Source organism: Meles meles, chromosome 11 (genome assembly GCF_922984935.1).
Source record: "Meles meles chromosome 11, mMelMel3.1 paternal haplotype, whole genome shotgun sequence".
Lineage (NCBI taxonomy): Eukaryota > Metazoa > Chordata > Mammalia > Carnivora > Mustelidae > Meles > Meles meles.
In genome coordinates, this window is record NC_060076.1 from 93,307,069 (window position 1) to 93,332,407 (window position 25,339).

General features: G+C 35.9%; 1 protein-coding gene across 3 annotated transcripts in view; it reads left to right on the forward strand.

Moving 5' to 3' along the window:
* Positions 1–25,339, forward strand: part of JAK2 (Janus kinase 2) — a 131,249-nt gene that overhangs the window by 67,425 nt on the left and 38,485 nt on the right. For 2 of the 3 annotated variants that reach the window (XM_046022191.1, XM_046022192.1), the window contains exons 5-8: positions 3,001–3,118; positions 10,546–10,691; positions 17,161–17,482; positions 18,251–18,370. In XM_046022191.1, coding sequence (XP_045878147.1) covers positions 3,001–3,118; positions 10,546–10,691; positions 17,161–17,482; positions 18,251–18,370 — 706 coding nt within the window. The remainder of the gene's footprint in view (positions 1–3,000; positions 3,119–10,545; positions 10,692–17,160; positions 17,483–18,250; positions 18,371–25,339) is intronic. The other variant, XM_046022193.1, reaches the window with a different exon arrangement.

Sequence of the window (25,339 nt, forward strand, 5' to 3'; positions counted from 1 at the left end):
TGTTGTGCAAAAAGAATGAATACTGTTACGCTGAAAAAATAAATAAAATGAAAAAAAATAAATAAAATGTTTGTAATCATATTTAACAAAGGTTTTATATTTGGAATACATAAAGAACTCTTGTTCAACAGTACAGTAACAGATAGCCAATGAAAATGAGGGCAAAGGGTTTGAATTGCATTTTTCTAAATAAGACATACAAATAACCAGTTAGCACATGAAAAGATGCTCAATATTATTTAGGAGGAATGTAAATCATAAACACAACAGCATACCACTTCACCCCAATAAGATGACAAAGGTATAAAAGATGGACAATAACAAGTTATTAATTTTTCTAATTATCACCTTTTAAAAAAAGATTTTTATTTATATATAAATAAAAGAGAGAGAGAAAGCACATAAGTAGAGGGAATGGCAGGGGGAGAGAGAGAAGCAGGCTCCCCGTTAAGCAGGGAGCCTGACATGGGGCTTGATCCCACCACCTAGCATCATGATCTGGGCTGATAACTGACTGAGCCACTAGGCACCCCTCAAATCATCACTTTTTACGTAGAGCACAGGGTGCTAGATAGTGAGCCATGCTTCAAGAAAGCACAAGAGAAACCAAAGTAGAAAAGCTTATTATTCACAGGTCCTGGAGGAAGTACCCTGTAGGCCTCCAGGAACCATATGGAGAGATCAAGGCAGAGTACAGAGAGACAGGACCCAGGGCACACATCTTTACTAGGGTTTGTGAGTGAAGTGCTTTGGGGGTTCCAAATTCAGTTCAAACCAAAAGAGCTGGTCTTTGATAAGCCACGTGGGTGTCTTGTTGACTTATTGACTTCAGTAAGGGTTAGGTGCTGGGAGACAGGGGAGATTGTTAGGAAGTTGTATAAGAAACTTGTATTTGCTTGTGACTCAGTAGGCTGTTCTCTAGGGCATGCACTTGCATGAGGGACTATTGTCAGTTTAAGGTCACTGCAGGCCTCCTAGTTAAACAAAACGGGTGCCAAGGCAACAATACCAAAGACTAACTTAGCTAAACTCTCTACATGTGTTGACAAGGATGTGAACTACTGAGATGATCATGTGTTACTTTTGGAGATGTAAACTAGCACAGCCACTTTTTAAAATAGTTTGGCTGTTCCTCAAAAAGATGAACATAGAATTAACATATGATACATCAATTCCATCCCTAAGTATGTATGTAGGACTAACGAAAACACACACACACACACACACACACACACACACACACACAGAATTGTACATATTGTTCTTAGCAGCAGTGTCCACAATAGCAAAAAGATGAAAACAACCCAAATGTCCATCAAGTGATGAATGAAGAAGCAAAAATGTGCTTTAGCCATACAAGGGAATATTAGCTGGGCAATAAAAAGGAATGAAGTGCTAATACTTGCTATAAGGTGGATAGTCCTTGGGTATATGCTTAGAGAAAGAAGGTAGAAAAGGCCACATATTATATGATTCCATTTATATAAAATGTTCAGAACAGGCAAATTTATAGAGAGACTAGTGGGAATTCCGGGCTGGGGAGTAGATGGGGTGATTTGGGTGTGACTGCTAATAGATATGAAGTTTCTTTTAGTGGGGATGAAAATGTTCTGAAATTAGATTGTGGGGATGTTTGTACAGTGCTAGGTATATAGTAAAGAACATTGAATTGTATGCTTGAAATGGGTGAACTTGAAGGTATGTGAATTACTACCTCAGTAAAGGTGTAAATAAAACAATATAGAATATTTTTAATTTCTTTGAAGGACAAGCTTTTAACCTATTTTATTCATTCATTTATATTCATGTGTAACTGACATATTAGCAGAAAAACAACACAGTGATTTGACAATTATGTACCTTATAAAATGCTCACCATGGTAACTGTAGTTGCCATCTATCATCATACAAAGTTATGACAATATTATTGACTATATTCTCTATATTGTACTTTTCATCCCATGACTTACTTATTTTACAACTGGAAGTTTGTACCTCTTAATTCCCCTTCACCTATTTCACCTATTCTGCCCTCCCCCCAACAACCACCAGTTTTTTTCCTCTGTATTTATTAGTCTGTTCCTTTTTAACTTTTTTGTTAATCTGTTTTGCTTTTTAGAATCTCCATATAAGTGAAATATGATATTAGTCTTTCTCTGACTTGTTTCAATTAGCATAATACCCTTTGGGTCTACCCATGTTGTTGTGAATGGCAAAATTTCATTCTTTTTTATGACTGAGTAATATTCCATTGTGTATATACACCATACCTTCTTTATCCATTCTTCTCTTGATGGACACTTAGGTTGCTTTCACATCTTGGCTATTGTAAATTATGCTGCAGGAAGCATAGGGGTGCCTATGTCATTTCAAATTGGGTGTTTTCTTTTTGGATAATACCTAGTAGTGGAATTATACACCCAGTTGTATGGTACTTCTGTTTTTAGTATTTTGAAACTCTCCATACTGTTTTCCATTGTGGCCATGCCGGTTAACAGTCAGTCCTACCAAAAGTGCATGGAAGGTCTCTGTTCTCTGCATCTTTGCCACCACTTCTTATTTCTTGTCTTTTTGACACTAACCATTCTGACTAGGGTGAAGTGATATATTATTGTGATAACCCTCAGTCCTTAAAGGAAGAAGCAATTATTTGTTTTCATGCCAAATTAGTATTTTTTCAAATTCCTTTTTTGGTATTATTGGATTAATATTAAAATTTTTTAAATTTTTTTTTCTATATTTCTGTTTCCTATTATTGCGTCTGCATTCTGCACATAGAAGCAGGCAGCATATTGATTTTACACTTACGTTTCTTAATTTTCTGTCTACATTATCTTGGTCTTATTTAGATTTTCTTTTGTCCCCAACTTGTATTTAACACTGTTAGCTGTGTTTTCTGGTTCTGGGATAATACCTCTCAGTATGCTGGAAGTGGTTGTATGTATACAGTTTGTTTATATTTGAACCATTTGGAGGCTGATTGAATGTTTTGTCTCCTAGATTTTATTTTCCTTACTGGTATTGTAACAGCAGCAACAGAACCTATCGGTATGGGATATCTCGAGGTGCTGAAGCTCCTCTTCTTGACGACTTTGTCATGGCCTACCTTTTTGCTCAGGTATCATTATGTTATCTTACTTGCATATGTGTTAAATGATAAGAATCTTGCTGTGTAGTGTAGCTCTTCATCAGGAAAATCTTCATATGTGGAAAAATTGATGTTCTGTCTTGGATAACAGGCACAGAAAGGTAATAGAGTTGAGTCTTCTTATCACTAATTTTTAATCCCATAACTTATACATAATAGAATTTGTTTTATAATGGTTCCCTTTATTGGCCCTTTTGAATTTTTTTCTTTTTTAGTATTTTAGGACATTTTAAGGATTTCACAAAGTTTAGATTGAGTTATACAACAGGATTCATGTAGATATAAGTATCTGGAATATAAGACAGTAAAATTTCCTCAGAGAAACTTTTTAAAATTCCTGAACAATTTCAGACTTAATTAGTGGATAGTAAAATGTAAAGAAAGTGGGAAACTAAACAAAAAGTGAGCTACAGTAGTTGTTTAACTCCTCATAAGAGGATGACTGGGTGTTGTTACTTGAGCTGAGAGTTGTGCTCTGGTTGTTTGTTTATTAGTGCTGTTATATGACATTTTTATAGTACATTTGAATATTTTATAATGCTTTCTTACCTATTACCTTAATTTAAACAGTAATCGAAATGTTCTGTCATTAAATAACTTTTGTTTTTTATGTGCCACAAAACTGAGGAGTAGAAACTAAAGAAAAAAAAGATATTAGTGCTTTTGGGTAAAGATGCACTGTTGTTATCTCAATGATGTCAGATTAAGGAGTTCTGAATCAGATTTGCTAATATCACAGGATATTATCCCACAGATCCTCATGGTTCACATTTCTAAGATGCTAGGAAGACCGGATCAGTTTGTGAGCAACACATTGATAAGTATTCCTCTTTTTAGGGTATTAGAACAAGCAACTTTTTTTTTTATTCTGGTAAAATATACTTGTAAAAGTTGCCATTTTAACCCTTTTTGGCTGGGGACAGATTGATGGCATTAAAGCACATTCACATTGTTGTGTAACCATCACCCTGATTCATCTTTAGAACATTTTTCTTCTTTTCATTTTATTTTATTATTTATTTATTTATTTGACAGACAGAGATCACAAGTAGGCAGAGAGAGAGGAGGAAGCAGGGTCCCCGCTGAGCAGAGAGCCTGATGCAGGGCTCGATCCCAGAACCCTGGGATCCTGACCTGAGCAGAAGGCAGAGGCTTTAACCCACCGAGCCACCCAGGCACCCCTTTTTCTGCTTTTTAGATTGAAATTTCATACCTGTCAAACAGTAACTTGCTGTACCCTCCCCTTGGCAGCCACCTACTACTTTCTGTCTCTGTGGATTTGCCTATTCTGGGTGCCTCACATAAGTGGTATTATATGGTATTTGCTCTTTTGTTTTGTTTTGTTTTGTTTTTTTGTTTTTTTTTTTTAAGATTTTATTTATTTATTTGACAGAGAGAGAGATCACAAGCAGGCAGAGAGGCAGGCAGAGAGAGAGGAGGAAGCAGGCTCCCTGCGGAGCAGAGAGCCCGATGCGGGGCTCGATCCCAGGACCCTGAGATCATGACCTGAGCCGAAGGCAGTGGCTTAATCCACTGAGCCACCCAGGCGCCCCTGCTCTTTTGTAACTGACATATTTCTCTTAGCATAATGTCTTCAAGGTCTTCCATGTCAGAATTTTCTCCTTTTAAAGTTTAATAAAGGGTGAATAATATTCTATTGTATCTGTCACATTTTGTTTATCCATTTATCTATTAATAGATACTTAGGTTGCTTCCACTTTTTGGCTCTTAAGAATAACACTGCTATGAACGTCTGTATACAGATATATCTTACAGATCCTGCCTTCTGTTCCTTTAGATATATATCCAGAACTGGAAATATTGGATTATTTGGCAATTCTATGTTTAATTTTTTTTTTTTTTGAGGAACCGATACACTGTTTTCGATGACAGCTGTCCCATTTTACATTCCACCAGCAGTGCATAAGTGTTCCAGTTTCTCCACATCCTTGCCAACACTCACTTTCTGTTTTTCTGATAGTAGCTATTCTGTGGAGTTTGGAGTGATACCTTGCTGTGGTTTTAATTTGCATTTCCCTAGTGGTTACTGATGTTGAACATTTTTCTTAAGCTTTTTGACCATTTAAATATCTTCTTTGGGGAACTTTCTTTGTATGTCTTTGCCCATTTTTAAATCAGATTGTTGTCAAGTAGTGAGTGTTCTTTATATATTCTGGATATTAACCCCCTGTCAGCTATACAAAATATTTTCTCCCATTCTTTTGGTTGCCTTTCACATTTCTTGATGTGTCCTGTGATGTCCAAAGGTTTTTAATTTTTGATGTAAACAGATTGTTTCTTCTTTCTTTTGTTTACCTGTGCTTTTGGTGTCATATTCAAGAAGTCATTACTATCATTTTCTTATATTTTCTTATAAGTGTTTTATTGTTTTAGCCCTTATGTTTAGATCTTTGATCCGTTTTGAGTGAATTTTTGTGGATGGTGTAAGGTAAGGGGCAATTTTAGTCTTTTGCATGTGCCTATCCAGTTTTTCTAGCATCACTTGTTGAAAAGACTGTCCTTTCTCTATTGACTGGTTCTGGTGCTCTTGTCAAAAATAATTTGACCACCACCCAACTTTTATGTAGCTTCCTTTTTTCCGTAGTCATTGGAAAAAGAGAGAGAGAGAGGCTTTTGAGAATAGATACTATGTGGTTATGACTTTCTGTTGCTATTATGATTATATCATCTGTGCAGCAGAACTGGTTTTATTTTGGTGGCGTGCTAGTTTAAATCCCGTTACTAAGACAATTTTCCTAAACTGTTCATCTGCTTTACCCTAAAACTGTGATATCTGATACTTTTGATTTAGAAAAAATGTGATTGATTTCTAATTTTGTCTTCCTAAGAAGGATTTTCTCATCTAGGAAAGCAAAATAATTTCACAATAGAATCCTAAATTGTGTTTAGATAATAAATACCACATGTAATTTTTCTATTTCTTAATGTTTCTACTTCTCTAAGCCTGTGACCATAAAATACATAAGGTAGTAATTAACTTATCCAGATTATATTGATATCAGGATGATCTATATGCATTTCATAGAATAAAGCGTGTTTGACCAGTGACATCATCAGAGTATAAGATTATGTTGATATTTTTAAATAACTAAAAAAAATTCAGCCACTGAACTATGAAGTCCGTTAAGACACTACTATAGAAAGATGGATTTAGAAAAGGTAAGCCAGTAAAAGCCAAAAGTTAGATATCCTTTTTAAATTCATTTTCTTCTGAGGATTGCCTTGATAGCATCAAAAATGGCGACTCAGCAAATAATTTGCTGCCGTGTGAACAATCGTTAATGAATTTTCATATACATGGCAAAAAAAAGTGTATTCACTCCATGTTGTTTCTTTGGTTCATTTCTGATATTGTGTCTGTAACTGTTTTCTTATTTTTCTGGGTGAATGCAGATAAAATTTTTTGGTTCAAATGTTGTCAGCTACTGAGATGGAAAACTACTTTAAAAAAATTTCTTTCTTTGGGGGCGCCTGGGTAGCTTGTTGGTTGAGCAGCTGCCTTCACTCAGGTCATGATCCCGGAGTACCAGGATTGAGTTCCTCATGGGGCTCCCAGCTCCATGGGGAGTCTGCTTCTCTCTCTGACCTTCTCCTCTCTCATGCTCTCCTTCACTGTCTCTCTCTCAAATAAATAAAATCTTTTAAAACAAATTTGTTTATTTAAATTATCCAATGTACAGTACATCACTAGTTGTTGATATAATGTTCAACGATTCATTAGTTGTGTAAAATACCCAGTGCTCATCACATCACATGCCGTCCTTAATGCCCATCACCCAGTTATCCCATCCCCCCACCCACCTTCTCTTGACTATCGAAAACTACTTTTCTATAGTTACAATTAAAGGAAATTTTCATTGGTACACCCTGCATTTTTTAAAGGAAGTTTAAAAATAGTTGAAAATAGTATGCTTTGGTATTTGGGACTCTGTTTCAATTGTAATTTTTCTCTAATGGGCATTTGGTTATGTTCTTAGTGCTGCTCTTAATGGCTTTTCCGATATTTATTGTCTTTTGGATATAAATTCCACAGAATATCTTCATGAACATAATTTATTATACTCTGGTCCTATGTAAAATATGGGACAAAAGCAAGGTATTAAAAAGAATGTGCCTAGCAATCAGTTATCTTTTTTTTTTAATTTAAATTCAGTTAATTAACATATAATACATTATTTGTTTCAGGGATACAGGTCTGTGATTCATCAGTCTTATATAATACTGAGTGCTCGTTACATGTACTCTCTCTAATGTCATCCCTCAGTTATCCCATCCCCCACCCTCCCCTCCAGCAGTCCTCACTTTGTTTCCTAAGACTAATAGTCTCTTATGGTTTATTTCCCTCTCTGGTTTCGTCTTGTTTCACTTTTTCTTCTCTTCGCCTTGTTTCTTAAATTCCACTTATCAGTGAGATTATATGATGATTGTCTTTCTCTGATTGACTGTTTCACTTAGCATATACCCTCTAGTTCCATCCATGTTGTTGCAAATGGCAAGTTTTTTTGCTGGCTTAGTAATATTCCATTGTATATATATTTACCACATCTTCTTTATCTATTAATTGGTTGATGGACATCTGGGCTCTTTCCATAGTTTGGATATTGTGGACATTGCTGCTATAAACATTGGGGTGCAGGTGCCCCTTCTTTTTCCTACATCTGTGTCTTTGGGTAAATACCTAGTAGTGTAATTGCTGGGTTGTAGGATAGCTCTATTTTCAGTTTTTTGAGGGAACTTCATACTGTTTTCCAGAGTTAGCCATCAGTTATCTTAATCAGAATAATTTACTTGCCCATTTCTATAAGTGTGGTGAGATAAATGTTAGCAAAATAAAATCTAACTCCTTCCCTGAATTAACTTTATATTACCAATATTAAGCTTTATGTTACCAATATTAAGCTTTTGTTTTGCTTAATACTGTTATTTCATGATTTGTGCCTTTTAAATAATATAGGTTTTTTTTGGTACTAAATGCCTTCTAATTTATTAATAGGAAGTTAGCAAATATAATTTTAAATGTGTATTTATTTCTTTTAATAAAATTATTATTTTTTATTTTTTAAAAGATTTTATTTATTTGAGAGAGAGAGAGCATGAGCAGGGGGTTGGCAGAGGCAGAAGGAGAAGCGAACTACCTACTGAGCAGGCATGGGGCTCGATCCCAGGACCCTGAGGTCATGACCTGAGCTGAAGACAGAGGCTTAACCCATTGAGCCACCCAGACACCTTATTTTCTTTTTAATTAAATTATTTTTCAAGAATTTGTATTAAACTTTAATTTCATGAGACAAGTTATCACATTAAAAGGAAGGAGATATATTCATGAAATAAAGAGAGTGACCCTGTATTTCTCTTATCCAGCTTAAAACCTTGGTTAAGGGGTGTCTGAGTGGCTCAGTTGGTTAAGCGTCTGCGTTGGGCTCAGGTCATGATCCCAGGGTCCTGGTTATTGAGCCCTAAGTTGTCAGGCTCCCTGCTCAGCAGGAAGTCTATTTCTCCTTCTCCATCTGCCCTTTCCCCCCAGCTTGTGCTCTTTCTTTCTCTCTCAAATAAATAAATAAATAAATAAAATCTTTTACAAAAATAATAAAACCTTAGTTAAATATTGGTATTTCAGCTAATTTTTTTTTTTAAAGATTTTATTTATTTATTTGTCAGAGAAGAGAGAGGGAGAGCGAGTGAGCACAGGCAGGCAGAGTGGCAGGCAGAGGCAGAGGGACAAGCAGGCTTCCTGCTGAGCAAGGAGCCCATGCCGAACTAAATCCCAGGACGCTGGGATCATGACCTGAGCCGAAGGCAGCCGCTTAACCAACTGAGCCACCCAGGCGTCCCTCAGCTAATGTTTTAGTTCATACCTTTCTTATCAAGAAAATTGCTATTTTTTTGGAATATTAGTGGTTTTTATGTTTTGACTTTCTTTTCTAGCATTACATGTACAATCTCATTTCCAAATTATCTAGTCCAAAATCTTACAATTTCTTGTTTTTCTTTTTCTTCATTTTTATATATAATGATAAAGTTATAAGCTTTTTTTCAGACTCTTTTGTGTCTTCTGTTCCCTACATCAGATCCTTATTATCTCATATCTGAACCATTACAGCAGCCTCTTAATGACTCTCACTGAATATACTTTATTTTCTTAAAGCACTTTCATCTCTGATACTTCTACCAGTGGAAGAGGCATGATGATTTAAGAAAAGGTGGTGGGTAATGGGGAGGGCACGTTTTGCATGGAGCACTGGGTGTTGTGCAAAAAGAATGAATACTGTTACGCTGAAAAAATAAATAAAATGGAAAAAAAATGAGAGAAATAAAATACTGCCATGTAGATAAGCAAATAAACACATCGAAAAAGCAAAAAAAAAAAAAAAAAAAGAAAAGGTGCTCTGAGAAACCAGTGCTTTAAGAAAATGGTTGTCTGTTGCTTTTTGGGATCAAGTTATTCAAGGGTACCTATATTTTGACCCCAATTTTTCCAAGTTTTATTTTATTTATTAAGTTTTTTTTTTTTTTAAGATTTTATGTATTTATTTGAGAGAGTGAGAGAGAGCGTGAGAGCACAGAGGGGAGGAGAAGGAGAAGAAGAAGGCTCCCCCCTGAGCAGGGATCCTGATGCAGGGCTCAGCCCCAGGACCCTGAGATCATGACCTGAGCCGAAGGCAGATGCTTAACCAACTGAGCCACCCAGGTGCCCCATTTTCCAAGTTTTAATCCACACGATTCCCTTACATAAACTGTCTACCCAACCAAACTAGTTTGCATCTCTGAACATGTCTTATGGTTTGTTTTTGTGTCATTCCTCTGTCACCCTGTTTTGTGTCCATGAGAAATTTCTTTCTTTTAAGACTACATGAAGTTTTTCATTAAACCTTCCCTGATTATGTCAGTTGGTTAGAGTTTCAACTTCTTTTAAATTCCTGAAGCATCTGTTGTGTGGTACTTGGTGTAGAGTATCTGCATTATAATATTTTGTTTACATGTTTATCTTCCCTGCTAGATTTTAGTCTTCTTGAGGGTTGAAGGCCATCTTAAATCTTTTTATATCTCACATAATCCTTTTAGTATAATGCTTTGAACATATTTGGAACTAGGTACTTATTTAATTAGCTAATATCTATTTTAATTTAGGTGATTTTTATGTAGAAGATGTAATTTGAAGATACAAGCAGGGAAATAGGTTGACATCATATGTACTGTATAATCAGTTTCCATTGATTAAAAAAACTTTAACTGAAATTTTATGGCAAAATGAAAATCAATGAAGTTGACGTTGTTTTTAAATGCATATGTTCTAGAAATTATAGGTTACAATGCAATAGATTTAAATGTGATAGTGAAATTTAAGAGATATTTACTTCTAAATTTTTTTCCTATAGTGGCGGCATGATTTTTTACATGGATGGATAAAAATACCCGTGACTCATGAAACACAAGAAGAATGTCTTGGAATGGCTGTGTTAGATATGATGAGACTAGCCAAAGAGAAGGATCAGACCCCATTGGACATCTATAGCTCTATCAGGTAGTTTCCTTATGCAAATCCATATACATAAATGTGAACAGTTAGAGTTTTTCTATACTTAATTGCATTTTCTGTGTCAAATCTTTCTGATCTTATAGTAATTAAAAGTCATATGGGTAACTTGTCTTCCTGTGTACAACACATACTTTGTGAGACAAATTTATTTTTTCTTTTTTTCTTCTAGTTTTATTGAGATATAATTGTCATATAGCACTGTGTAAGTTTAAGGGGTACAGCATCATGATTTGACTTACATATATCTGTGAAATAATTACCCAAATAAATTTAGTTAATATCCATTATCTCATATAGATACATGAAAAAGAGAAAGAAAAAGAAATTTTTTTCCTTATGATGAGAACTGTTAAGATCTACTCTGTTAAAAACTTGAGTATATACCCTATAGTTATGTTATCTATAGTGATCATATTGTACATTATATCCTTAGTACTGATTTATCTTAGAATTAAAAAAAAATGTTGAAAGAGAGTACTACAGAAAATATCACAGATGTTTGATGCCTATTAATTATTTGATCTATTTATTCTAAAAAGGGTAAGCAAAGTTAGGGGAGTGAAAAGAACACCTGGAGGCATAATTTCTGATAGCAGATCCTCAAATTGTCTCTTTTGTCTCAAATAATTCTGAAGCAGTATTTCTCAAATATTGGCCCATAGTTTACTTGAATTAGTATCACATGAAATGCCTGCTAAGATTGAAGATTTCTGAGTGCTACCCAAGAATTTGGATTCAGTAAATCTGAGGGAAAAGCCCACCAGTATGAATCTTCACAAGTTCTTCTGGGAATTTTCCTAAAAATTTCCACCTTATTGAAGTGTCATTTACATATAAAATTATGAGGTGATTGGAAGTGTACATCGTGGTGGTTTGCTCTATGTATACACGGTGAAAGAACTCCCCCATCTAGTTCATTAAAACATTCGTTACCTCGCATACTTATCTTTCCTCCTTACTTTTTTTTTTTTTTTTTTGTGAGAACATTTAAAGACTCCTCTCAGCAAATTTCAGTTCTACAGTACAATCTTTTTTTTTTTTAAATTTTTTTAAAGATTTTATTTATTTATTTGACAGAGATCACAAGTAGGCAGAGAGGCAGGCAGAGAGAGAGGGGAAGCAGGCTCCCTGCTGAGCAGAGAACCCGATGTGGGACTTGATCCCAGGGCCCTGAGATCATGACCTGAGCTGAAGGCAGAGGCTTTAACCCACTGAGCCATCCAGGCGCCCCTCTACAGTACAGTCTTATCAGAGTCACCATGTTTTATATTAGATCCTGGATCTTACTCATGTCATAACTGATCCAGCAGATTCTTTTATAACTGCGCCACACTCCACATTCTCCAAATTACTCTTGTGCATATTGAGTTTTGTCTTGCCTAATAGGATTTTTTGAAATACTGCTTCTACACCCCAGGTTTAATGGCTGTAAGACTTCTACTGTTTTTAAAGGTGTATATGATTATTATAAGAGTTCTTTGAAATTTTTTTTAAGTTTGAAGACTGTATGTTTTATATATTGCATACTTAGGATTAGAAGTTTGAGGGTGTTATGAATCTGGTGAAAACTCCCTGTATTTCTTGAAATCCTTCTCTCAATAACTCCTTTTATTTACTCCTTTGCTAAGTGCCTTAAAAACAGTTACATACCCAAACTGCAGGATATCAGTTTTTGTTTCCTCTTTGGTTTTAGATATTCTTGTTGTTATCAGATATCTGTTAAGCCTTAACCATAAAGTTTACTCATTTAAAATGAACAATTCACGATTTTTTTATTATTGAGTTGTAAGGGTTCTTTACATACTTTGGATACAAGTCTTCAGGTGAAAGTTATTGTATTTATAATTTGCAAATATATTCCCGATTCTTTGGACTTTTTTTCACTTTCTTGAAAGTGTCATTCATAATACAAAAGTTTAGATTTTGAAGTAATTTATTTTTTGTTTCTTGTGCCTTGACAATTTAATATTAGATGAATAATTTCTTCCTGTCTTGAAGCAAATATGCCTGCCTTGCTTGCGTTTTTAATAATTTAACTCAACTGATGTTTTCTGAATTCTGAAACTCTACTCAGTGTTAAAATATTCAAGATTGATGGGAGAATAGATAAATGATTAGTTGTTGACAGAATGAAATAAACAGTTTTATTCCCAGAAAAACCCTGTAGGATATGGATCTCTATTTAGTATAATTAAATACATATTCCTTCCCTGACTTTAGAAAAATGCATGTAGCGTGCATCTTTGTGTGCCTGTGCCTGTGTGTTAGCTGTGGGTATGGGTGTGGGTGCACACCTCTTTGTGCATGTGTATGCATTAGATACTTTTCTGTATGCTACTTCCTAATTAGACATTATGGCTTAGGTATTAGAGTACAGAAAGTGAAGGAAAGCATAAAATTTTTGTGTTTTCATTCTTCATCTGCTCTTTAAAATCCTAAGTCTGCTAACAGGTGGGAAGAAGAGAACTGGAAAATGCAAAGAGTTTAAAGGAGACTGCTGAATTTGTAAACATTAGGCCAGGACCAAGGCCACTTATATAGCAACTGGCTACTCAACCTCATCTCACTGGACTCCCTTTCTAAAAAACTAAGTAAATAATAATGGAGTTTCTAACGGCCTACTCTAACTATAATAATAAGCTGCATATTTCATTTTATAGTACAAAAAATAGTATACAGTTTCTAAGCCAAGGCTCAATTTCAGAACCTTTTGGAACCTCAGTTTTAGCATTCTTTAAAAACTCAATATAAGGAAAGCATGAGGAAAAAATGTTTTATGCTTCAAGAGTTAACCTTTCTCTTGGAAAAATTTTAGTGTTTCTAACAAGTCTGATTCTGAAAGCATGATGCCAAAGTGGATTCACCATGTTCAAGAACCACACATGCTTATGGTATTCCCAAAGGAAGTATGTCTGGTTCTTTATGCCAGGCATCAATATGGAAAGCTTTGTTTTATGTTGTTATTTTAAACTCTTCTTTTTATATCCAGATATGCCTTATTAAAAAGTAGCCATTGGTGACTATATATTTTGCATTTTTGTAAAATGTTTATATAAATTGTATTCAGATTTAGTAAGTCTCTTGGTAACTAATGTTTTTGACAGCAGTAGTTTAGCAAGAATCATTTGTATTCTGATTCTGTTTTTTAAGTCTTTTCAGTGTTTATTTTAAACTTCCTGAGGCTCTCCTCTATACTTTCTAGACTTTTTAGATTTCATGTATCTATTTATTTAGAGATATATAATTGTTAGGAACAAAGTGTGACTTGTAAGATCTGAAAAAAAGAGTAGAATTTGATGACAGAGAGAGAGGAGTGATGGAGTGTGTAGAGACTCATGGAAAAGGCCTTGTAGCAGAAGGGAGCATGGGAAGAGTGAAAAGAGTCAATATGGCTAGACCCCAAAGAGTGAGGAGGAGGCAAAGCAGGGATGAGAGCAGAACCTACAGAACCATGTTGACAAGGTTAAGAGCCATGTTGACAAGGTTATGAGCACTCAGAAACCATAGAAGGGTATTAAGCAATGGTGAAATGATTAGATTTGTGATTTTAAAAGAACCCCATGAGTCCAGTATAGAAAACAAAGTCAGACAATGGTCAGAGTAAATGGAAATGCTAGTTGTCCAGAGACTAAAGCCATTGCAGTATTTTCTTCCAGGCAATGTGGTTAGTAATGAGTTAGTAATGAGAAAAAAGTGCAACAAAGAGAAGTATTTAGGATGTAAATTCATGGGAACGTGTTGATGAATGGAATAACGGGAATCAAAGGAGAAGGCTGCATCAAGGATTATTCCCGGGTCTTGGGTGAATTGCAATGCTATTTACTTAGATAGGAAATGCTGTAAGAGGATCTTTTAGGGAAGGACATCAGTAGGACTTATGAGTTTGGTTTGACATATTGTTTAAGGAACTTTTGAGACATTTAAATTAAATGATAGATTGACTTGCCTATGGAAGATAGGGGTGTTTAGTTTAGAGGTCATTGCTAAAGACAGATATCAGTCATTTGCCTATAGAGAACCTAGAGAGAGAGAGAGTTTAAATAAGAAGAGAAGAGGGTCTTAAGTCTTGAGGAACTTCAACATTCATCACTAGGTAGGAGTGAAGGTGAAAAGGAGATTGCGAAGTATCCAAAGAGACAGGAATAAAGTGAGGAAAGCTAAGGGGAGAAAGTTGAAGAAGAGAACGGTCAGCAGTGTTGGATGCTGCTGAAGAATGACAAGGGAGATGAAATGGGAATTTGGTTTAAGCAACATGAAAGTTTTTCTTGATTTTTAGCAAAAGCATTTTCTATGGAATGATGGAGCAGAAGCTAGACTGGAGTGAATTGAAGAGTAAGCGGAAATGACTGTATAAACTCTTTCAAAATAAGGCCAGATAGACTGTAGCTGAAGGGATATGCGGGGCAAGGAAATTTTACATTTAAGTTGAGATGGGACGGACATTAGTCTTTTGTGGCTCGAAAAGAAATAAGAGCAAAAGTCCCCAGAGGGTGAATGTATATTAGAGGAAGAAAGAGGCTATAGGTAAAATCATGTCCAGGAAGTGGCGTTACCTTGCAAGTTTGTAGCTCATTTGTTGTAACAGGTGGGGAGGAGGACGGAATGAGTGCACATGAATGTGGATTTGGTAGTGGAATGTTGAGGGAGCTCCGCTTAGAGAAGGTTTTTTTTCTGCCCTAAGAAAGAGATGAAGTCATTTGGTGAACATAAGGAGGAATACAGCTGAGGTTTGGGGCGGAAGAAAGGTAGGCGGTTTGAGAAGATTGGAGAGGGTTTGACATAGTTGTGGAACTTGGGAGAATTAGTTGAACAGAGAAGTGTAAAATTGATGGTCGTGCTGAAAGCATGTTTGAAATTGGTGGTGATGAATTTATACTGCCATGTCTGCCTTATCAAATGACTCTCCAGCCCCTCTGCTCCTTGCGTACAAAACTGAGTGTTCCTCAGCAGGGTTCAGGCAGAGTAGGGGAGGGAAGAAGCCGTGGTATGCTAGTAAATGCATAACAACCAGTTCTCAAACAAACAAACAAACCCCCAAAACCCCAAGGATGTGATTTGTTTGCCATCTTTGCTGATATCCATGGTGTAAATCCTGCTTATGGCCAGTTTCAGGGTATCAACCTGATGTGCCTGAATGTAGAATTGGGAAGAGATGAGCAATAGCAAATCTTTTACCCCACTCACGTACGAGTGATGTAAACAACCTCAAAAGCATAGGTAGTAATAAAATGTAAAAATTTAAAATGTAAAATAATTAGGAAGTGATAAATTTTGAGTATTACCTATATTTTTACTATAATTGTAACTATAGAACTTAAATTTTAATGATAGCTCTTTAGCAATCATCTGAATAGTCTTAAAATGTAAGCTCTCAGCATGAGCCAGCTGGAGCACTAGCTATAACTAGTCACATAAAGGATAGAGTGAGAAGTGATCTCATGGAGTGGTGGTGCACAGAATTCTGTCAGACAATGGGGATTAGCATGTAATGTAGTCATAGAGAAAGCATGTCTGGATTTGATGATGTTTCAGCTGAGACTTTTGGAATGAGTTAGAGCCAGCCAGGTAGGAGATGGGTGACGGGAAGGATTAGCATAGGTGAAGGCATGGAAATTTAACGCCGTTGCACCTGCAGAAATAAAGTGCTCTTCATTTGTCAGATTTTTGAGCAGGAGAGAAGTCATCTCTCTTCTTTAGCATATTTTACGTAGACATAGAATTACAGAAGTGTAAGAACATTTCTAAGTAGAATTGTTTTGATGGCAAAGGAATTATTAGGAGTTATTGAAAAGGGCCTAGAAAATAGTGTATACAAAAGAAGTATGTTTGGGGGCGCCTGGGTGGCTCAGTGGGTTAAAGCCTCTGCCTTCAGCTCAGGTCATGATCCCAGGGTCCTGGGATCGAGCCCCACATCGGGTTCTCTGCTCAGCAGGGAGCCTGCTTCCTCCTCTCTCTGTCTGCCTGCCTCTGTGCCTACTTGTAATCTCTGTCTGTTAAATAAATCTTTAAAAAAAAAAAAGTATGTTTGCATAATGAACAGCTGTAGCATCCAACAAAATGTAGCAGTTTCCAGAATTCAGATCAATTTTGGTGTACAACATCATAGGAAATATTGCAATATGGTGCCAAAAAATTGATGTATAAGATAATCAGAGAAAACAAATTTTTAGAGACTCCATTATTAACTAGACTCAGTCTTCATTTCATTAGGGGAGGAGAGTTAACATATCCTATTCTAAACATTCATGTAACTCAGAGAATTTTTATATGTATTCACATCATCAGTTAAAACTTTAATATTGTACACGTGGTGGCTGTGTCACCTTTCTCCGCTTGACCACTGTGTTGTAGCAGTTACCAGTCATGGAGAAAGGTGGTAATTTCTCTCTCAGTGGTCGTTTTAGATTTATCTTCCAATTTGTTTTGTTTTCCTGTGTGTGCTCTTTATCCCCAGCTACAAGACATTCTTACCAAAATGTGTTCGAGCAAAGATCCAAGACTATCATATTTTGACAAGGAAAAGAATAAGGTACAGATTTCGCAGATTTATTGAGCAGTTCAGCCATTGCAAAGCCACTGCCAGAAACTTGAAACTTAAGTATCTTATAAATCTGGAAACTCTTCAGTCTGCCTTCTACACAGAGCAATTTGAAGTAAAAGAACCTGGAAGAGGTCCTTCAGGTGAGGAGATTTTTGCAACCATTATAATAACTGGAAACGGTGGAATTCAGTGGTCAAGAGGGAAACATAAAGAAAGTGAGACACTGACAGAACAGGTAATCCTTAATGATACGTTCTCATTCTTTGTTAATTTAAGTGAATGGCAATAGAACAGAGTAATTTTACTAATTGGAAACATGGTCTTGCAATTCTCTTCTCTCATTGATAGAAGAGGAAGTTTTTAGTAGTGTGAAGCCATCAAGGTCATATCTATAATTCTTTTCTCATTGTTCCTAAGTGTTTATTTTAGTTTTTTTAATGACAAATATTAATAATGGTTTTCTTGTTTCTTATTAATTATGGTCTTCTCTTTTCGAAAAGCTTGTATTCTATTTTTAAGGTAGTTTTGCCTCTTTAAAATTTTGCTGTTACTGATAATAGGGACAATCATGAAATTTAATTGGAAAAGATGAATTTTAATTGATTTTATGATGATGTATTAGTTTTTTTAAGGTTTGTAGTATAAGTTTTAAGTTTGTTCTTATCTATGTTGTTTGGATTATTAGAGATTTATCTTTACCTTTCTTCTTTGGTGATTAAACTTACAATTTTCTAACAATGGTTCCTATTGACATTGATTGGATTGAAAGGAACTGTAGCATAATTAGATTCCTGGTACCTTTAATGCTCTCATTTTTAAGTCAAAGCAAGATATGGTTAAGTCTTAGGGTTAGATTATTGAGGGAGAGAATCCCATTTAGTTACTATCAATACTTTTTTTATTTTAAAGAATTTTGAATGAATGTTATGTCCTTCGTAAGTTTTGTATTAAAATGGCTCCCTTAGTTTTACCTGTTTTTAATTTCAAATGCTCTTTATTATAGGATTTACAGTTATATTGTGACTTCCCTGATATTATTGATGTTACTATTAAGCAAGCAAGCCAAGAAGGCTCAAATGAGAGTAGAATTGTAACTATCCATAAGCAAGATGGTAAAAATCTGGTAAGTTTGCTTTATAACCAAATAATGATTATGTGTGTTGTCAGAAAATCTTAATACTAAAGTTGTTTTCTCCTAGGAATTCTGATTATAGTTTTAAATATAATTCTAAACATAAATTATCAGTTTAGTAAGGTTTTGATTACATCTAGCTTTTGTATCACTACCAATACTATCTTCCCAGAGTTTCTTGAACATTAATATACGCCAACAAATTGGACAATCTGGAAGAAATGGATGCATTCCTAGAGACATATAAACTACCACAACTGAACCAGGAAGAAATAGAAAACCTGAACAGGCCCATAACCAGTAAGGAGATTGAAACAGTCATCAAAAATCTCCAAACAAACAAAAGCCCAGGGCTAGACGGCTTCCCAGGGGAATTCTACCAAACATTTAAAGAAGAACTAATTCCTATTCTCTTGAAACTGTTCCAAAAAATAGAAACGGAAGGAAAACTTCCAAACTCATTTTATGAGGCCAGCATCACCTTGATCCCAAAACCAGACAAGGATCCCACCAAAAAAGAGAACTACAGACCAATATCCTTGATGAACACAGATGCAAAAATTCTCGCCAAAATACTAGCCAATAGGATTCAACAGTACTTTAAAAGGATTATTCACCACGATCAAGTGGGATTTATTCCAGGGCTGCAGGGTTGGTTCAACATCCGCAAATCAATCAATGTGATAGAACACATTAATAAAAGAAAGAACAAGAACCATATGATACTCTCAATAGATGCTGAAAAAGCATTTGACAAAGTACAGCATCCCTTCCTGATCAAAACTCTTCAAAGTGTGGGGATAGAGGGCACATACCTCAATATTATCAAAGCAATCTATGAAAAACCCACCGCAAATATCATTCTCAATGGAGAAAAACTGAAAGCTTTTCCGTTAAGGTCAGGAACATGGCAGGGATGTCCATTATCACCACTGCTATTCAACATAGTACTAGAAGTCCTAGCCTCAGCAATCAGACAACAAAAAGAAATTAAAGGCATCCAAATTGGTAAAGAAGAAGTCAAACTATCACTCTTCGCAGATGATATGATACTATATGTGGAAAACCCAAAAGACTCCACTCCAAAACTGCTAGAACTTGTACAGGAATTCAGTAAAGTGTCAGGATATAAAATCAATGCACAGAAATCAGTTGCATTTCTGTACACCAACAAGACTGAAGAAAGAGAAATTAAGGAGTCAATCCCATTTACAATTGTACCCAAAACTATAAGATACCTAGGAATAAACCTAACCAAAGAGACTAAGAATCTATACACAGAAAATTATAAAGTACTCATGAAAGAAATTGAGGAAGACACAAAAAAATGGAAAAATGTTCCATGCTCCTGGATTGGAAGAATAAATATTGTGAAAATGTCTATGCTACCTAAAGCAATCTACACATTTAATGCAATCCCTATCAAAATACCATCCATTTTTTTCAAAGAAATGGAACAAATAATCCTAAAATTTATATTTTTCATTCATTTTTATGATTAGTAAGGCAACAGTTAACCCTCTCAACCCCATTACTCTGGATTGTGCTAATTCCCTGTTGTAATGCTCATTCTGGACTATATTCTTTTTTTTTTTAACCAGTAGGGATGTGCATAATTCCACTCATACTGCCTAATTAAAAGAGAAAAAGAAATTAGAACAATGCTTTCTGGGATTCACATAACAGTGTAAACCAATCTCAGGTTAGTCCTACCCAAGCTAAAACACATGATTGGTTCTAAAAAATTAATTTTTTCTCTTTCATTGATTAGCTCTAGAAAACCCACATATTTTTAAATTTTTTTAATGTCAAATACAATGTGATTTTAGTTTCAGATGTACCACATCATGATTTGACAGTTCTGTACTTTACACAGTGCTCACCATGATGAGTATAGTTAGAAATCTCACTTACTGTAATTGAAAGGGAAGAAGTAAATTCCTGTATACTCTTCTCTTAAATTGGCTTATTTAAATAGCTCTTTTTTCAACTCTGATGTTTTTTGACCTCCTGGTTTAAATGTCACATTAATGTCATTTGTTCATTTAACTTCAGTATTTGTATGACCTATCTCTCTATTTTATGGTTATATTTACTAAAATTATAACCAACTTGTAATTCACTTTACTCAGCATACTTTCCTGTTCTTAGAAAAAATATGTAAATTGTGTACTAGACTATGAGCTTCTTGAATGTAAGGATCGTTTTGAGCTATGTGTTTTTACCCTCTGCACCTTGCATAATACTCTAGGCCCTACTTTAGAAAGAGCTTAATCTGTATTTCAGGGATCAGTGGAAGGATGATTAATAACTTTTCAACTACAATGCGGAATTAAGAGAAGAAATATTTATTCTGTAAATATCACAACTACTCATGTATATTGTATAAATATACTTATACTTATAAGCATACCTTGAAGATACTGTAGATTCAGTTCTGGACCACCACAATAAAGCAAATACCACAATAAAGCGAGTCAAATGAATTTTTTTTTTGGTTTCCTAGTGCATATAAAAGTTATGTCTACACCAAGGAATTCAGTAAAGTGTCAGGATATAAAATCAATGCACAGATATCAGTTGCATTTCTTTACACCAACAACAAGACAGAAGAAAGAGAAATTAAGAAGTCAATCCCATTTACAATTGTGCCCAAAACTATAAGATACCTAGGAATAAATGTAACCAAAGAGGCAAAGAATCTATACTCATAAAACTATAAAGTACTCATGAAAGAAATTGAGGAAGACACAAAGAAATGGAAAAATGTTCCATGCTCATGGATTGGAGGAACAAATATTGTGAAAATGTCTATGCTACCTAAAGCAATCTACACGTTTAATGCAATCCCTATCAAAATCCCATCCATTTTTTTCAAAGAAATGGAAAAAGTAATCCTAAAATTTAGATGGAACCAGAAAAGACCTTGAATATCGAAAAAGAAAACCAAAGTTGGTGGTGGCATCACAATTCCAGACTTCAAGCTCTATTACAAAGCTGTCATCATCAAGACAGTATGGTACTGGCACAAAAACAGACACAAAGATCAATGGAGCAGCATAGAAAGCTCAGAAATAGACCCTCAACTCTATGGTCAACTAATCTTTGACAAAGCAGGAAAGAATGTCCAATGGAAAAAAGACAGTCTCTTCAACAAATGGTGTTGTGAAAATTGGACAGCCACATGCAGAAAAATGAAACTGGACCATTTCATTTATACCACACACGAAAATAGACTCAAAATGGATGAAGGACCTCAGTGTGAGAAAGGAATCCATCAAAATCCTTGAGGAGAACACAGGCAGCAACCTCTTCGACCTCAGCCGCAGCAACTCCTTCCTTGGAACATTGCCAAAGGCAAGGGAAGCAAGGGCAAAAATGAACTATTGGGATTCATCAAGGTCAAAAGCTTTTGCACAGCAAAGAAAACAGTCAACAAAACCAAAAAACAACTGACAGAATGGGAGAAGATATTTGCAAACAACTTATCAGATAAAGGGCTAGTATCCAAAATCTATAAAGAATTTATCAAACTCAACACCCAAAGAATAAATAATCCAATCAAGAAATGGGCAGAGGACATGAACAGACATTTCTGCAAAGAAGCCATTCAGATGGCCAACAGACACATGAAAAAGGTCTCCACATTACTTGGCATCAGGGAAGTACAAATCAAAACCACAATGAGATACCACCTTACACCAGTCAGAATGGCTAAAATTAACAAGTCAGGAAACGACAGATGCTGGCGAGGATACGGAGAAAGGGGGACCCTCCTCTACTGTTGGTGGGAATGCAAGCTGGTGCAACCACTCTGGAAAACAGCATGGAGGTTCCTCAAAAAGTTGAAAATAGAGCTACCCTATGACCCAGCAAGTGCAGTACTGGGCATTTACCCTAAAGATAGAAATATAGTGATCCAAAGGGGCACATGCACCCAAATGTTCATAGCAGCAATGTCCACAATAGCCAAACTGTGGAAAGAACCTAGATGTCCATCAACAGATAAATGGATAAAGAAGATGTGGTGTATATATATCCAATGGACTACTATGCAGCCATCAAAAGAAATGAAATCTTGCCATTTGTGATGACGTGGATGGAACTAGAGGGTATTACGCTTAGCAAAATAAGTCCATCAGAGAAAGATAATTATCAGTGATCTTGATATGAGGAAGTTGAGAGGCAACGTTGGGGGTTTGGGGGGTAGGAAAGGAATAAATGAAACAAGATGGGATCAGGAGGGAGACAAACTGTAAGAGACTCTTTCTTTTTTTTTTAAAGATTTTATTTATTTATTTGATAGAGATCACAAGTAGATAGGCAGGCAGAGAGAGAGAGAGAGAGGGCAGCAGGCTCCCTGCCGAGTAGAGAGCCCGACGCGGGACTCGATCCCAGGACCCTGAGATCATGACCTGAGCCGAAGGCAGCGGCTTAACCCACTGAGTCACCCAGGCGCCCCCGTAACAGACTCTTAATCTCACAAAACAAACTGAGGGTTGCCAGGGGGAGGGTGGTTAGGGGGAGGGTGGTTGGGTTTTGAACATTGGGGAAGGTATGTGCTATGGTGAATGCTGTGACGTGTGTAAACCTGGCAATTCAGACCTGTACCCCTGGGGATAATTATAATATGTTAATTTAAAAAAAAAAAAGATTATGTCTATATCAAACTGTAGTCTACTAAGTATGCAATAGCATTACATCTAAAAAAAAAAGTACATACCGCAATTAAAAATACTTTATTGCTAAGAAATGCTGACCATCATCTGAGCTTTCAGAGCGTTATAATATTTTTGCTGGTGGAAGATCTTGTCTAAGTGTTAATGGCTGCTAACTGATCAAGGTGCTGTTTGCTAAAGGTTGGGGTAGGCTATGGCATTTATTTAAAATAAGACAACAATGAAGTTTGTGCTGTCAGTTGACTCTTCTATTGAAAAGTGATTTCTCTGTAGCATGTAATGCTGCTTGATGACTTTTTAATTTAATTTAATTTTTTTCAGTGTCCCAGATTCATTGTTTATGCACCATACCCAGTGCTCCATGCAATACGTGCCCTCCGTAATACTCACCACCAGGCTCACCCAATCCCCCATCCTCCTCCCCTCCAAAACCCTCAGTTTGTTTTTCAGAGTTCACAGTGTTTCATAGTTTGTCTCCCCCTCCAATTTCACCCAACTCACTTCTCCTCTCCATCTCCCAATGTCTTCCATGTTATTCCTTATGCTCCAGAAGTAAGTGAAACCATGTGATAATTGACTCTCTCTGCTTGACTTATTTCACTCAGCATAATCTCTTCCAGTCCTATCCATGTTGATACAAAAGTTGGGTATTCATCCTTTCTGAGGGAGGCATAATACTCCATCGTGTATATGGACCATATCTTCTTTATCCACTCATCTATTGAAGGGTATTTTATTTATTTAAGAGAGAGGGAGAGAAAGAAAACTAGAGTGCGCATGTGCAATCAGGGGTAGGGGAGAAAGAGAGGAAGAGAATCCAAGCACGCTTCTCACTGAGCGCAGAGCTTGATGTGGGGCTCAATCCCAGGACCCATGAGATCATGACCTGAGCTAAAATTAGGACTCAAAGGGTCAGCTGATTGAGCCACCCAGGTGTCCACATTTTCAGCCTCCACTTCTAATTCTCTTGCTATTTCCACCACTACTGCAATTACTTCTTCCCCTGAAGTCTTGAACACCTCGAAGTCATCTGTGAAGGTTGGAATCAACTTTTTCCAAATACCTCTTCATGTTGATATTTTGACCTCTTCCCATGAATCACAAATACTCTAATTGACATCTGGACTGGTGATTCCTTTCTGGAAGGTTTTCAGTTGATGGCCCAGATCTGACAGAGGAATCACCATCTATGGCAGCAACAGCCTTAAGAAATGTATTTCTTAAATAATTAGACTTGAATATTAAAATGACTCCTTGATCCACAGGCTGCTGAATCGTTGTTGTGTTAGTAGGCATGAAAACATTAGTCTCATTGTTCGTCTCCAAGATGAGTAATGAGCAAATGCTATGGGAAAAGTGGCACTGATAGACTTGCTTTTGATGCAGGGTTTCCACAAACCTTCGATGTGTTGGTTTGTTGGTTTGTTGGTTTGTTTTTTAAAAAGGCAGTATCTGAGAAATGCAGTAAATGAATTGCACTGAAACAGGGTATGCTTTCATTCTGTAATTGTGGTATTTATAAAAGAATAAGTATTTCTGGAAGAGTTTATTGATAATTACATGAACATCGTGTAGTAACATAGAGAACTTCTTTATGGGATGGTATTTGGACCTCTTGGCTTTATTTTTAAGTCAGCAACATAGAGAGGATAAGTAACTTTCCAAGATCATAGTTAAGTGATAGGACCTGTGTAAACCCAAATGCATGATTTGACAACTTAAGCCCATCACTGTGACAGTGCCCTGTTTGTTGAATAGTCCTAAATCTCCTCAAAGTATTAGAATCCCTCTAAAGATTAATTTGGGAAGAATGGATTCTTCTTTACCATATTACATTTTCTATTTAAGGGATACATTATATTTCTCCTTGTATCCAAGTATTAATTTTTCAGTTTTCCTTTAATATTTTATTTATTTATTTGACAGAGAGAGAGAGAGAGCACAAGTAGGCAGAATAGCAGGCAGAAGGAGAGGGAGAAACAGGTTCCCCACTGAGCAGGGAGCCCAGTGCGGGGCTTGATCCCAGGGTCCTGGGATCATGACCTGAGCCGAAGGCAGACGCTTAACCAACTGAGCCATTTGGGCATTCCCTGTATTTCAGTAACTTGATGGTTTTATTCATATCAATACATCATGTTTCTTGCTGAATTTTATTCATGATATATTATGCTTTTTCTGTCACTTAATAGGATTCAGAACCTTTTCTCAATATATATTCTTCTAACACATTGTTGCTAGATATGAGAAATTAATTTTTGCTTATTATTTTCCTTTTTCCAGT